Source organism: Ceratotherium simum, chromosome 29, assembly GCF_057802395.1.
Source record: "Ceratotherium simum simum isolate JZ-2026a chromosome 29, ASM5780239v1, whole genome shotgun sequence".
Classification (NCBI taxonomy): domain Eukaryota; kingdom Metazoa; phylum Chordata; class Mammalia; order Perissodactyla; family Rhinocerotidae; genus Ceratotherium; species Ceratotherium simum.
The window spans coordinates 13,996,603-14,012,317 of NC_141928.1; the positions used below are offsets into that span (position 1 = coordinate 13,996,603).

The following is a 15,715-nucleotide window of genomic DNA, read 5'->3' on the forward strand; positions in this document are numbered from 1 at the left end:
AAGTATCTAATCAACATTGTAAGAAACTGATGGTGTTTTTCAAAGTTGCCACATCACTTTTAACTCTCACAAACAGTGTGTGAGAATTTGAATCCCCTCGCATTCTCTTAGTATGGTCAGTGGCTCCTTGTTTTGTTTTTTCATTTTTTATTGAGGTATAATGACATATATTATTATATTAGTTTGAGGTGTACAGCATAAGATTCAATATTCATATATATTGGGAAATAATCACCAAGATGAGTCTAGTTCACATCTCTCACCATATATAGTTACAAAAAAAAAAAAACTTGTTTTTTATTGTGATGAGGACTTTTAACATTCTAATAGATAATGGTCAACATTTGATATGGTCAACCTTTTTAATTTTAATGTTGTAATGGGTGTGTAGTAGTATCTCTTTCAGGTTTGAATTTACATTTCTTTAATGATTAACTATGTTGAGCTTTCTTTTGTGCGCGTATATCTTCTTTGGTGAAGTATCTGTTCAAATCTTTTGCCCATTTTTTTATGTTTATTGTTTTTACTTATTACCGTGTCTGTGAAAATTGTTTGTATATTCTGGATTCAAGTCCTTTATCAGATATATTACTTCTAAATATTTTCTACCCATCTGAGGCTTATAGTTTTACTCTTTTTACAGTGTCATTCAAAAAACATGATGAAGTCAAATTTACTGAAGTCCAATTTTCAATACCTTTTTTGATGAATTGTGATTTTGGTGTTTTTATAAGAAACCTTGCCTAACCCAAGACCATAAGGATTTTCTCCCATATAGTCTTCTAAAATTTTTGTAATTTTAGATTTTATATCTAGGCGTATTACCTATTTTATGTTACTTTTTGTACACCCAGCTAGGCTTGGATAAAATTTCATTTTGTTGAATATGGATATTCAATTCTTTCAGCATCATTTCCTGAAAAACTGTATTTTTTCCACTGAATTGCCTTTGATCCTTAATGGAAAATCATTTTTCACACATGTATGGATCTATTTATGGACTCTATTCTGCTCTGTTGTTCTATTTTTTATCTTTATTCTAATATCATACCATCTTGATTACTATAAGCTTTATGACCAGGGTATAAATCAGGTAATGTTCCTACTTAGTTCCTCTTTTCAAAGTTATTTGGCTATTCTGTGTTGTTTGCTTTTCCATAAAAAATTTATAGGCAGCTTGTCAAATTCCACCAAAAAAAATACAGTCTGATAAGATTTTGAATGCATCTGCATTGAATCTATAGACCAATTTAGAGACAATTATCAACGTAACAACACTGAGCCTTCCAACCCATGATCATGGTGTAGCTCAACCTTTATTTATATCTTCCTTAATTTATTTCTGCAATGATTTGTGATTTTTAGGATAAAATTCTTGTACATCTTTCATCAGATTTATTTCTATGTAGGCAATATTTTTGATACTATTTAAATGGTACAGTTTTTAAATTTCCATTTATTACTGTTCACTGTTAATGTAACCAAAAACTTTGCCAAAGTCAACTTCTTAGTTCTAGTAACATTTTTGTGTAATCTATTAGATTTTCTACATAGATGATCATGTTCTCTGCCAAAAAAACCGTTTTAATTGCTATTCCAATGCAGATGCCTTTTATTCATTTTTTCTTTCCCTATTACAATTGCTACAAATTCCGGTACAATGTTGAATAGAAGTGATGCACATACTTGTCTTGATCTTGGGGGAAAAGCAGTCTTTCACCATTAAGTATGATATTAGTTGTAAGGTTTTCATAGATACCCTTTAACTTGTGGAGGAAATTCTTTTTATTCTTAGTTTGCTGCAAGTTTTTGTTAGGAACAGATTTTGGATTTTGTCAAATTCTTTATAGGGACCTATTGAGATAAACAGATTCTTTTCTTGATTCATTTGGTACTGTGAATTTCATTGATTGACTTATGAAATTTAAAACTTTGCATTCCTGGGTAAAACTCACTTCGTCATGATTTATTATCCTTTTTACATATTGTTGGACTTAATTTGCTAAAATTTTGTTTATAATTTTTGCATCTATGTTCATGAGGGACAATAGTTTATAGTGCTTTTTTTTACTGATGGTGTCTTTGTATGGTTTTGGTATCAGATTATTACTGGTCTCATAGAATGTATTGGAAAGAATTATGTCCTTTTTAACATTTTGGAAGGGTTTGTGTAGAATTGTTATTATTTCTACCTTAAATTTTTGATAAAATTTACTAGTGAAACTCTTGGGGGCTGCAGTTTTCTTTGTGAAAGATTTGTAACTACAAATTAGGTTTCTCTTTATTAGATATAGGGCTGTTAAGGTTATCTATTTCTTCCTCTGGCAGCTTTGGTAGGTTGTCTCTTTCGGGTTTTTTTGTCCCATCTCATCAGACGTGCCAAATTTTACAGCATAAACTTAGACATTGCATTTCCTTATTATAACCTTAATATCCTTAGAATCTGTACTGATATAACCTCTCTCATTGCTGATATTAGTAATTAGTATCTTCTCATTACCTTCACTGATCCAGTCTTGCTAGCAGTGTAACAATTTTATTGCTTTCTAATCACTCCAGCTTTTGATTTCATTATTCTTCTGTTGCTTTCCATTTTCCATTTCACTGATTTCTGCTCTGATCTTTATTATGTTTTTGTTCTGCTTGGGTAAGGAGTAATTTGCTCTTGTTTTTCTCTTTTCTCGCTTCTTAAAGCAGAAGCTGAGGTCAATGACTTGACACTTTTTGTCTATTCTAACATAGGTGTTCAGGGCTACGTTTTTCTTTCTTTTATTTTGCAGATATGTTCTTAGTAGTATATTAGTAGTACAAGTGTTTAAAGTTATTATATCCTCTTGATTGATTTATCTCTTTATCATTAAGAAATGACTTTCTGGATGTCAGCAACATGGCAAGGTGAGTTGTTCCCTTTGTCTCTCCCCTTTCAAACTACAACTAAATGGACATTTACTGATCAGCAGAAGATACCCACACAGCACATCAGGACACCTGAGAGATCCACACAGCTATACATCTGAAGGGGGATGGGCTATCCCCAAAGGAGGTTGTGGAGGAAGGTGAGAACCCTCTGTCCCCGAGGCAGCCCAGCACACATGTGCAACTGCTTTCTTGGCTGGAGTGCTCATAGCACTGCTGCAGGCCAGAGGGTGGGAGCATGCCCCAGTGCAACTGTGGAAACAGGTGACAGCAGCTCTGAGCCCCCATGTGATCACTTCTCCGTCTGGTGGGAGAGTCCTCAGGGCCACACAGCCCGCAGAGTGTGGCTGAGACTCAGACTCAGTGGGGAAGCCCTTCCCACCAAGCACAAAGGCTGGTGAGACCTAGGAGTAGAGGGCGGCTGAGCTACAGTCTGGGTGAATAAGCTCCCGGCTGCTGTGAAGGTCCATAGCATTCCTGCAGTCCTGAAGGGAGGAAGTGTGACTTGGTGCAACTGTGGGAGCAGGTGGCAGCAGCCCTGAACCCCCGTGTGATCACTCTTTCATCCAGCAGGAGAATCCACAGTCCCACCATGGTCCCAGGGAATGGCTGTGACTTGGACCCAGTGGAGAGGTTCCGCCAACGTAGCACAACAGCTGGTGTGACCTAAGAGCAGATCTAGGAGCAGACAGCAGCAGAGCTGTGGCCTGGGCTAACAAACTCCCAGCTGCCTTATATGCCCATAGTACCTCTGCAGCTCCGAAGTGGGATCACAACTCAGCGGGACTTTGGGAGCAAGGGACGGTAGCCCTGAGCCCCTGTGTGATCACTCTATCATCTACTGCGAGAGTCCACAATCCCACCATGGTCCCAGGAAGTGGATCTGGCTCAGTCCCCGAGGCGAGGTCCCACCCACCAAGCACAACTGCTGGTGCTACCTAGGAGCAGATGGCAGCTGAGCTCCAAGTCTGGGCAAACCAAATGAGCTCCCAGCTGCTGTGAACACCCAGAATACCACTGTGGCTCTGAAAGTAGGAGCACCACTTAGTGGGACTGGTGGATCTGGCAGCAGCAGCCCTGAGCCACCATGTGACTGCTTTATCATTAGGTAGGGGACCCCACGGGGCTGTTACAATCCCAAGGACTGGCTCAGGCTTGAACAGGCACAGCTGACAGGGATCATGACAGTGGGCTCAGATTACACATCTCCTGCCTGCTCACTCTAGTGGTGGCAGTTGGAACCTGCAACCACATACTATCACTATGCACCAGCACAAGTACACTCCATCGAATGGTATAAAGAAATATATTAATACTCCAGACCAGAAGGAAAAAGATAAACACCCAGAAATTAATCCTGAAGGCACAGAAATCTACAATCTAAATGGCAGAGAATTCAAAATAGACATCATAAAAAACTCAATGACTTACAAGAGAATTCTGAAAGACAGTTCAATGAAATCAGGAACAAAATTACTGAACAGAGGGAATTCTTCACAAGAGATATCAAAACTATAAAGAAAAACCAATTAGAATTGTTAGAGATGAAAAACACAATGGAGGAGATAAAGAAATATCTGGATCCCTTAAATAAAAGAGCTGACAATATGGAGGATAGAATTAGCAATATAGAGGACAGAAATATATAAATGCTTCAGATGGAGGGAGAGAGAGAACTTAGACTGAAAAGAAATGAAGAAATTCCCTGAGAAATATCCAACACAATTAGGAAATGCAACATTAGGATTATAGGTATTCCAGAGGGAAAAGAGAGGGAAAAAGGAGCAGAGAGCATGCTCAAAGAGATAATAGCTGATAACTTCCCAATTCTGGAGAAGGAGCTGTAATTACATGTAAAAGAAGCCAACAGAACTCCTAATTACATCTATGTAAAAAAGACTTTCTCCAAGGCATATACTAGTAAAGCTGGCAAAAGTCAACGACAACGAAAAATATTAAGGGCAACAAAGCAGAAGAAAATAACCTACAAGGAACCCCTATTAGGCTTTCATCAGATTTTGCAACTGCAACCTTACAGGCTAGGAGCGAGTGGAATGATATATTAAAAATTCTGAAAGACAAAAACTTTCAGCCAAGAATACTATATCCAGTGAAAATACCCTTCAAATATGACAGAGAAATAAAAACTTCCCCAGATAAACAAAAACTGAGTGAGATCATTCCCATAAGACCCCCTCCCACACAAGATTTGATCAAGAAGGCCCTCATACCTGAGGGAAAAAAAGAAGAAAATGTTTACAAAGCCTTGAGCAAGGGGACACATAGGCAAACAAAATCAGAAAACTGCAACTGTCTATCAGAACAGATTAGCAAAAACTTAATTATAACTCTAAAGATAAAGGGAAGGAAAACATAAAAAACAAATATAATCACTTCATTTTAAGCACTCATTCACAACCCATAACGGAATAAGTTGTGACAACAACAACTTAGAAGGGGAAGAGGAAAGGGATGAAACTTGCTTAGACTAAGGGAATAAGAGGCTATCAGGGAATAGACTATCTCATCTACAAGATCTTTTATGGAAACCTTGCAAAGAATCAGAACAAAGACAAAAATGATAAATAAAGAAAAAACTGAGAAAACCATTATAGAGAGAGACCAAATTGAATTAGCAGTCCAAAATACACAGGAAAAGAAAAAAGGGAAATATGTAACAACCGAAAAACAAGCAATAAAATGGCAGCATTAAGCCATAATATATCAATAATCACTCTAAATGTAAATGTGTTGAATTCCCCAATCAAAAGACACAGAGTGGCTGGATGGATTAAAAAACAAGACCAAACAACTTGCTCCCTCCAGGATACACATCTCAGCTCTAAAGACAGGCACAGGCTTACAGTGAAGGGTTGAAAGACAATACTCCAAGTTAATGGCAAACAAAAGAAAGCAGGTGTTGCCATATTTATATCATATGAAGTAGACTTCAAGATAAAAGAAAAAAAAAATGAAGGACAAAGAAGGGCAGTACATAATGATACACGGAACACTATACCAAGAGGACATAACACGTATAAATATATATGCACCTAACACAGAAGCACCAAAGTACATAAAGCAACTATTAATTGACCTAAAAGGAGACGTTAACAGCAACAAAATAATAGTAGGGGACATTAACACCCCACTTACATTAATGGATAGATCATCCAGACAAAACCAACAAGGAAACAGTGGAACTAAATGAAAAACTAGACCAGATGGACTTAATAGATATATATAGAACACTCCATCCAAAATCAGCAGAGTACACATTCTTCTCAAGTGCACGTGGAACATTCTCAAAGACAGACCATATGTTGGGAAACAAGGCAAGCCTCAATAAATTTAAGAAGATCATATTCATAACAAGCATCTTTTCTGACCAGAATGCCATGAAGCTAGAAATCACCTACAAGAAAAAAGCTGGTAAAGTGACAAACATGTCGAGACTAAACAATATGCTACTGAACAACCAATGGATCATTGAAGAAATTAAAGGAGAAATCAAAGAATACCTGGAGAAAAATGAAAAGGAAAATTCACCATACCAACATACAGGATGCATCAAAAGTGGTCCTAAGAGGGAAATTCATAGCAATACAGGTCCATATTAAAAAAACAAGAAAAATCTCAAGTAAGCAATCTTAAACTATCCCTAACAGAACTAGAAAAAGAAGAACAAACAAAGCCCCAAGTCAGCAGAAGGCAGCAAATAATAAAAATTAGAGCAGAAATAAATGAAATTGAAACCAAAAAAACAGTATAAAGGATCAATGAAACTAAGAGCTGGTTCTTTGAGAAGATAAACCAAATTGACAAACTCTTAGCCAGACTCACTAAGAAAAAAAGAGAGAAGCCTCAAATAAATAAAATTAGAAATGAAAGAAGAAAAATGACAACAGATACCACAGAAATCCAAAGGTGTATAAAAGCATACCATGAAAAACTATATGCCAACAAATTGGGCAATCTAGAAGAATGGATAAATTCGTAGACTCATACAACCTCCCAAAACTGAATCAGGAAGAAATAGAGAATCTGAATAGACCAATCAAGAGTAAAGAGATTGAAACAGTAATAAAAACTTCCCAAAAAATAAAAGTCCAGGAAAAGATGGCTTCTCTAAAGAATTCTACCAAACATTCGAAGATTTAGTACCTATCCTCCTCAAATTATTCCAAAAAATTGAAGAAGTTGGAACACATACTAACATATTTTATGAGGCCAACATCATTCCGATCCCAAAGCCAGAAAAGAACAACAGAAAGAAGGAATACTACAGGTCAATATTGTGATGAACATAGATGCAAAAATCTTGAACAGAATATTGGCAAACCAAATACAGGAATACATCAAAAGGGTCATACACCGTGATCAAGTGGGATTTATACCGGGGACATAGGGATAGTTCTACATCTGCAAATCAATCCATGTGATACACCACATTCACAAAATGAGAAATAAAACCACATTATCATCTCAATAAACGTTGAGAAAGCATTTGACAAGACAAACATCTATTTATGATAAAAACTCTTAATAAAATGGGTATAGAGGGAAAGTACCTCAACATCATAAAGGCCATATATGACAAACCCACAGCCAACATCATACTCAACAGGGAAAAACTGAAAGCCATCTCTCTGAGAACAGGAACAAGACAAATGTGCCCACTCTTGCCACTCTTATTCAACATAGTACTGTAGGTTTTGGCCATAGTAATTAGGCAAGAAACAGAAATAAAAGGTATCCACATTGGCAAGGAGGAAGTGAAACTTTCACTATTTGAAGATTATATGATTTTATATATAGAAAATCCTAAAGAATCCATTGGAAAACTACTAGAAATAATCAACAACTACAGCAAAGTTTCAGGGTACAAAATTAACTTACAAAAATCAGTTGCATTTCTATACTCTAATAAAGAACTAACAGAAACAGAACTCAAGAATACAATCCAATTTACAATCAGAACAAAGTGAATAAATCATGTAGGAATAAATTTAACTGAAGAGGTGAAAGAATGAAAACGATAAGACATTATTGAGAGAAATCAATGATGACATAAAGAAATGGAAATATATTCCATGCACATGGATTGGAAGTAAACATAGTTAAAATGTCCATACTACCTAAAGCAATCTACAGATTCAATGCGATCCCAATCAGAATTCCAATGACATTCTTCACAGAAATAGAACAAAGAATCCTAAAGTTCATAGGGGGCAACAAAAGACCCCTAAGAGCTAAAGCAATCCTGGGAAAAAAGAACAAAGCTAGAGCCATCATAATCCCTAACTTCAAAATATACTAGAAAGCTGTAGTAATCCAGACAACATGATACTGGTACAAAAACAGACACACAGATCAATGGAACAGAATTTAAATCCCAGAAATAAAACCATACATCTATGGATAGCTAACCTTCAACAAAGAGCCAAGAACTTACAGTGGAGAAAGGAAAATATCTTCAATAAATGGTATTGGGAAAACTGGACAGCCACGTGAAAAACAATGAAAGTAGACCATCATCTTACACCATACACAAAAATTAACTCAAAATGAATTAATAACTCGAAAGTAAGATGTGAAACCATAAAAATCCTAGAAGAAAATATAGACAGTACACTCTTTGACACCCATCTTAGGAGAATCTTTTTGAATACCATATCTACTCAGGCAAGGGAAAAAAAAGAAAAAAATAAACAAATAGGACTTCATTAGACTAAAGAGCATCTGCAAGGCAAAAGAAACCATGAATAAAATGAAAAAAAACACCAACTGGGAGAAAATATTTTCAAATCATGTATCCAACCAGAGGTTAAACTCCAAAATATATACAGAACTCATACGACTCAACAACAACAAAAACAAACAACCCAGTCAAAAAATGGGCAGAGGATATGAACAGACATTTTTCCAAAGAAGATATACAGATGGCCAACAGCCACATAAAAAGATGTTCAACATCAAGACATAAAACAACAAATGTTGGAGAGGATGTGGGGAAAAGGGAACCCTCATACACTGCTGGTGAGAATGCAAACTGGTACAACCACTACTGAAAGCACTGTGGAGATTTCTCAGAAAATTAAAAATTGAAATACCATATGATCCACCTGTTCAACTACTGGCTATTTGTCCAAAAAACTTGAAATCAACAATTCGAAGAGACTTATGCACGCCTAAGCCCATTGCAGCATTATTTACAATAGCCAAGACATTGAAGCAACACAAGTGCCCATCAACTGATGAAGGGATAAAGATGATGTGGTAGATATACACAATGGAATACTACTCAGCCATAAAAAAGACAAAATCGCCTCATTTGAAACAACATGGATGGAACTTGAGGGTATTATGTTAAGTGAGATAAGCCAGGCACAGAAAGACAAACACTGTATGATCTCACTCATATGTGGAATATAAACAAATACATGGACAAAGAGAACACGTAAGTGGTTACTGGAGGGGAAGGGGCTTGGGGATGGGAATAAGGGGTAAAAGCACAAATATATAGTGACTGACAAATAATAATGTACAACTGAAATTTCACAATGTTATAAACTATTATGACATAAATAAAAAAATAAAGACGTTGATACATATTTTTAAAAAATAGCTAATCCAAGTAATTCTGGAACACAATATTCTCCATATACCCTCAAAATAAAAAATATATGTATATAAAAACATTGAGCTGCAGTTAGTAGTTTTGTCTTCCAGAGTTATATGGGTTTAGGATTCTGAAATTAGTTAACGTGTATTCCAGAATTCAGTGAATAAGTAAAAATATTGTTGAAAAAGAGAATGCCTCCTCACTATTGGTGGAAGGCGTCACATACAAGAAAAAGGGGAGGCTGGAAAGAACTCTGTAGTGTCAAACTGGAATTGGAATGAGTTTGGAGTAAGTTTGAACTTATGGTTTTAATACATATATAAATAGGTTGAAATTTATGTATTATATATGAATATTTGTACTATTTTCATCCCCCATTCACCTCCTATGAGTAACCATTTCTATTAGTTTATTAGTTTCTTGTTTATACTTCCTGTGTTTCTTTTTTATACATTTCTTAGCTGCATCTTCTGAGATGATCTAGATCTTGTAAGCAATGAACATACCTAACAAATTTTCTATCAAAATACCATTCTTCCCTGAAAGGAACCCACGTTGCTTAGAAAGACGGGTGATTCCAGGGCTGGGTCCAGAAAATATAAAGAGGATTTGGGAAAATTACACTGAGCCTGAAAATGAGGAAGTGCTCAATGAATCACAGGGACACAGGAGGCAGCTCAAAGGGGCTCCTGCTGGCTAAATCTGGAATAATTTGAGATTCACAAAGAATAACAACCATAACGGATTATGACTCAGATTAAATGAAAATCTATGAATCCATAATGATATAAATAAATTAATAAAAAAATATTTAGAGAAGGGAAATATCTATCTTACAGAGAACAAATGCATGTAGAATGATTGATGGAATGATAAAAATCGTCATTTGGCCAGCACAATTACAATAATTGTTTCAGGCAAGAACCTCCTGATTTTTATGAAGTCTGATGTTACATTATAGTGGTTGAAATTTTAATGAGAAATAGCATTTTACATAACCTTAAAATATCCACTCAAGTTACGTTTACTAATTTCAAAGATAAAAATGGTCAATTTATCTTGGAGAAATCTGGTAGACACCATCTTAATCCATTGACCAAGGTTAAAATCACCAGTACCTAGAAAAATTGATGTCAGCTGCCTTCTGATAATATGCACTGTGGTGTAGCTGCCAAAGATCTATAGCCTGAATCTGAGATACTTGCATACCTACATAATAATAAAGCAAACATGGTTAAATATTCACTTTAGGGAAATTTTGGTGAAAGGTATAGGTTAATTTTTTCTATAATTTTTAATTTTTCTGTAATCTCAAATGTTTTCAAAATAAAAAGTATAAAAAATTCTTTGTTCATAATTACTCAATAACGGAAAATAGAATATCCTATAGTACTATCTGTAAATTTAAAGTGGGAAACTAGGCAGAAAATTATGATCTTTTAAAATATTTTCCTTGTAGCACCTGTCAGAGACAGAACTTGAACTGCTGAACCATGAGCTGGACAAGGAAAGCAATTCTATAAAATGTCATCCCTTCTCTTTAAGAGTTTATGGTCTTTATAATGAAACAATAGAGGCAATTTTACACCAAGAAAAGAAGCATGTTTGCAGAATAAAGCATACACGCATATTTGACATCCACACATGGCACACATTTGTAACTAGAAAATGTTGTCTATACCAATGTGTGCTAGATAGTCTCCATTTTCTCCTCCAAGTCCATTCTCCAGCCTTCTCCATCCTGTTTTGTCTCAGGAGTCTGAATTTTATGGATTGTATCAACTGGGCTCCTGGGCCCTTTGTATTTGGCCAATGGCAACACAAGCAAGAGATCAAATGCAGAAAGAGTGAGAGGTTGGGGCATTTATTCTGTTTTCCTCCCTGATGGACCATGGGTTGACAGTGACTGTCCACAGTTCCTGTCCAGGGCTCCTCTCCTACCCCTACAAGTCTCACCAGGTTCACACAACCACTCCCTCCCCTTGTACCTGTTTCCCACTGCTGCTAGCCCTGGGTGCCTCATCATACCTTAATAGTTTCCTTTCAACTTGCCAACACCTTTGTAAACAAGCCATTATTACATCTCTTTAAAAAATATCCTTTGTGCCAGCTGGAACCATGCCCAAGAAGAAAGGCATTGCTGGCATCAGAGACACAATCCCCTGGGCTCCTCCCTGACACAGAACCCTGGGGACTTTGTTTCTGTCTTCTTTCTGGTACTTAAAACATTTTGCTCATTGCTCCAGAGTTGGTTAAGAAACATGAAAATCTGTAGAAGAGATGATGCTGCAGATATTTCTTCTTTTCATCTGGATACCAAGTCTCCTGATGAGAAACTGAGGATTTGGGCAACAGTCTTAAGCAGAAGGTATCTGAACTCACCAAGGATGAGCACAGGTCAGAGAGAGCTGGAAATCTGCACTTGGTGATGCATCTGCCTGTGTGCTTGTGGGTTTGTGTGCCTTTGTGTTCGTGGGTGTGTGATTCTGTGCATGTATACTTGTGTTTGTGTTGTTTGAGAGTTGCATGCATGTGTATACTATGTATCTGACTCATAGCTTAATTCTCTTCCTGAGTTAGACCCAATCTGGGCCCTGTTTTACTACATGTAGATCAAGTTGCCAGCCTCCTAAAGGGTGATTTAGGGGCTCCTGATTCATGTCTGTGATCTTACACATTTGCTTCCTGTTGTTATGATGAGGGCATTTCCCTCACTGAGCAGGCATCACTGCTGAGTGGATGAGAACTCAGCATGGGGAATGAGATTGTTGTCTCTGCAGCTGGAAAAGAAGATTCTTGACTTCATCAAGCAACTGAGGTCAGAGAAGCCTCAAACACCTGCTCACAGTGTGTACCAGTGTATGAGTGAGCTGTGTTTGTAGGTGACACACTCATGTATGAGACCAGGAATGTGTATTGTTTGCTTTTGTCTGTGCGTATGTTACCATATGTATGTGTCCACATGCATTGGATGTTGTTGTTGGTTTAACAACTGTGCCTGTGTGAACAAGGTTCACTGCTCCACGCTGACTACCTTCCCTGGGAAGGGTGTGGGTCTGAACGGGTGGAAGCTTGCCTCTCAGTAACGGGAATGTGTGTGCTGCTTGTTGTGGTTAGTGTGTGGCTATGTATGCATGTGTGTTGTTGTTGGTGTTTCCTGTGAGATTTTGCATTGTTTGTGGCCTTCTGTGTTTTTGGAGATGTGTGTATAGCGATGAGTTATGTATATGTGGTGAATTGAGTGTTTACCAGATGTGTCATGTGTCAGGTGTGTTGTTTTGCATTGTGAGTGTGTTTGTGTGTGAATGGTACATCATTGTGTATTGTGCATGTCTTCTTTGCATTTTATTTTTGACTACTATGTATGTATATGAGTATTATGAACTGAACCATATATTGGCTGTTCTTCCCTTAGAATGGGAACTGGTCACAGGTGACTGGAATCCTCACATCAGCAGTGTGTGTGTGTGTGTGTGTGTGTGTGTGTGTGTGTGTGTGTGTTGGGGTTTCTGATTTTCCCCTAAACTCAAATATTTCCTCCAGTGCTCTCCGCTGGAGCAACTTTAACTGAGATAACCAAAGCTCCAAGCAACTCCCTGTTTCTGAGATGGATCTGCTATGATTTTCATATGCCTGAGAGTGACTGAGTCACTCAGTTCTTCAACCCTTCACTTAATGATCCAGGAAAAGACACATTAGGCATCATGCTCTGTGAAGTTAGAGTGCAGAACCCCCACCAAATGGCGGTAAGATATTAGGAAAAATCACTTAATTCCCTGGCCTCAGTTTTCAATCAATAAAATGGAAGTAATTACACTTGTCTCATGAAACTTACAAGCCCTCAATAAATATTTGTTGTTTGAATAATGATAATAAATGTGAGAGTGTTTGCTAATTGGAAAATAGATCAATATAAATAAAGTGAATCCTCTAGGCAAGGAACTAAGAACATTTTGAACTCCTTTGGCTTCTTTGCAGCCCTAAAGCAACGCAGGATGTCTGGCACCCCTAACCAATGATGGGGGATGTTTCCATGTGTGATAGTTAAGAGCACAGGTTCTGATCAAACAGATATGTTAGATTGAACTGCATGAAGTAACCAATATTTTATATATTTTAACCTACAGAACATGGTAATATGTGTAGTTTATATATATGGGATTTATATCATTTACATTTCTATTTCCTAAGAGCTAAAAGAGGAAAGAATATTCATTCTTAGTGCAGCTGGAAATTTTTTAAAATCTAGGAATGTAAGGCTCATGTGTGGATTTAATTAGGAAGTGTAGGTAAAGTTCTTAGCCTAATACCCAAATGTTCACCAAATGTTCTCCATTCTTATGAAAGATCGTTTGTGGACTATTCTGGTTTGGGAGGTATTCTGTCATTAAGTAGCTTTAAATGACCACCCACTTCTAGTGAGTTTACAGCTATACATCAATAGGACCCAGCCAGGTTCACAGGAGGAGTGTGACAATGCTTCAACATTTTCTGGAGTCTCCCGTTACTTTAAGGCAGAAATAAGTGATACCAGTGTGCTGAGGCTTGTCTACTATTTCTGTCACAGTGAAGTATTATAATTTGGCTCTGTCATGGTGTGATGGATTATCCCTCTATGATGATAAAGATCTACGCTCATAGAGGTAAGGTAGCTTGCCTTTCAGTTCACTGCTGCAATCTCAATCCTAAGTAGAGTCCCAATACAGACTCCATGTCAAATAAATAATGGTTCAATGAAAGAGTGAAAGCTCTCTTGTTTCTGTGTAGTGAGGTCTTGTTGGCTTCTTTTCGGTGTGATGGTTTCTTGGAGCCAGACTAGTTAGAGCAAAGATGCATGAATCCACAGGTGCGAGAAATTAATTGGAGGATAGTTCATTGATTGTTTTCCCAGAGAATTACAGTATGAGATGTGATGCTCCTGATCATCCTTTCTAGGTTTCAGAGATTCCGAAAGCATCTTCATCCACAGGATATAGAAGAGAACTATGAGGCCAAAGAACCAGAGCAGAGTATCTGAGTTCCTCCTCGTTGGGCTCCCCATCCAGCAAGAACAGGAGGGTTTATTTTTTGCCCTGTTTCTGGGTATGTACCTGACCACGGTGCTGGGGAACCTGCTCATCATCCTGCTCATCCGGCTAGATTCTCGCCTCCACATCCCCATGTACTTCTTCCTCAGCCATTTGGCCTTTTCTGACATTTCCCTTTCATCTGTCACAGTTCCAAAGATGCTCTTGAACATGAAGACTCAGCAACAATCCACCTCCTATGTAGGGTGCATTTCTCAATTGTGCTTTTTCATAGTTTTTGGGTGTCTTGACCACTTCCTTCTTGCAGTGATGGCATATGACAGGTATGTGGCCATCTGTCAACCACTCCACTATACCACTGTCATGAGGCAGGAGCTATGTGTCTCATTAGTAGCTGTGTCCTGGGTCTTCTCTTGTGCACATGCTCTGTTGCACACTCTCCTCTTGGTCCCAGTATCCTTCTGTGCTAACAATACCATCCCCCACTTCTTCTGTGACCTCACTTCTCTCCTGAAGAGGAGTTGCTCAGACATCTCGCTCAATGAGGTGATCATCTTTACTGAAGGAGGAATGCTTTACATTTTGCCTTTGATTAGTATCCTGGGCTCATATATCCGTATAGGGACCACTGTCCTGAGGGTCCCCTCCACCAAGAGATTCCTTAAAGCCTTTTCTACCTGTGGTTCCCATCTCTTTGTGGTGTCTTTATACTATGGGACGCTTGCAGCTGTTTACCTTTTCTCTTCATCCTGGGGCTCCACTGACAAAGACATAATTGCTTCAGTCATGTATACAGTAGTTACTCCCATGTTGAACCCCTTTATCTATAGCCTGAGGAACAGAGATATAAAACAGGCCCTAGAAATATTTGCCAATAGGGCTAAATTCTTTAAGTGACAATCACTAAATTCTTTTATTTCAGTCATGAGCACAGTGAGATGTGTCCCCTAAAATTATTGTGTGGTTGACAACTCCATATAACTTTAAAAGAATATGCATTCTGCTTTTATGAGTAGTTTTGTTAATCTGTTAACTAGGTCAAGTTTGCTACTTCAGCATTAAGTATTCTTTATCCCTAGTTAATTTCTTTTTCAGGTTCGTCTCTTATATGTACAAAATACTATGCAAAACATGTCACACAATTATA

At 37.5% G+C, this 15,715-nt stretch overlaps 1 protein-coding gene across 1 annotated transcript; it reads left to right on the plus strand.

Annotated features, from left to right (window-relative positions):
- The first annotated feature begins 14,526 nt into the window (after positions 1-14,526).
- Positions 14,527-15,465, plus strand: LOC147913211 (olfactory receptor 1J4-like). The gene has a single exon (XM_087419584.1). It carries the CDS (start codon positions 14,527-14,529, stop codon positions 15,463-15,465), a length of 939 nt encoding a protein of 312 aa, XP_087275710.1.
- Positions 15,466-15,715: the final 250 nt, after the last annotated feature.

Excerpts from the sequence above, each read along its gene's own strand:
- LOC147913211 (XM_087419584.1), top strand. The coding sequence starts at position 14,527 with ATGAGGCCAAAGAACCAGAGCAGAGTATCTGAGTTCCTCCTCGTTGGG.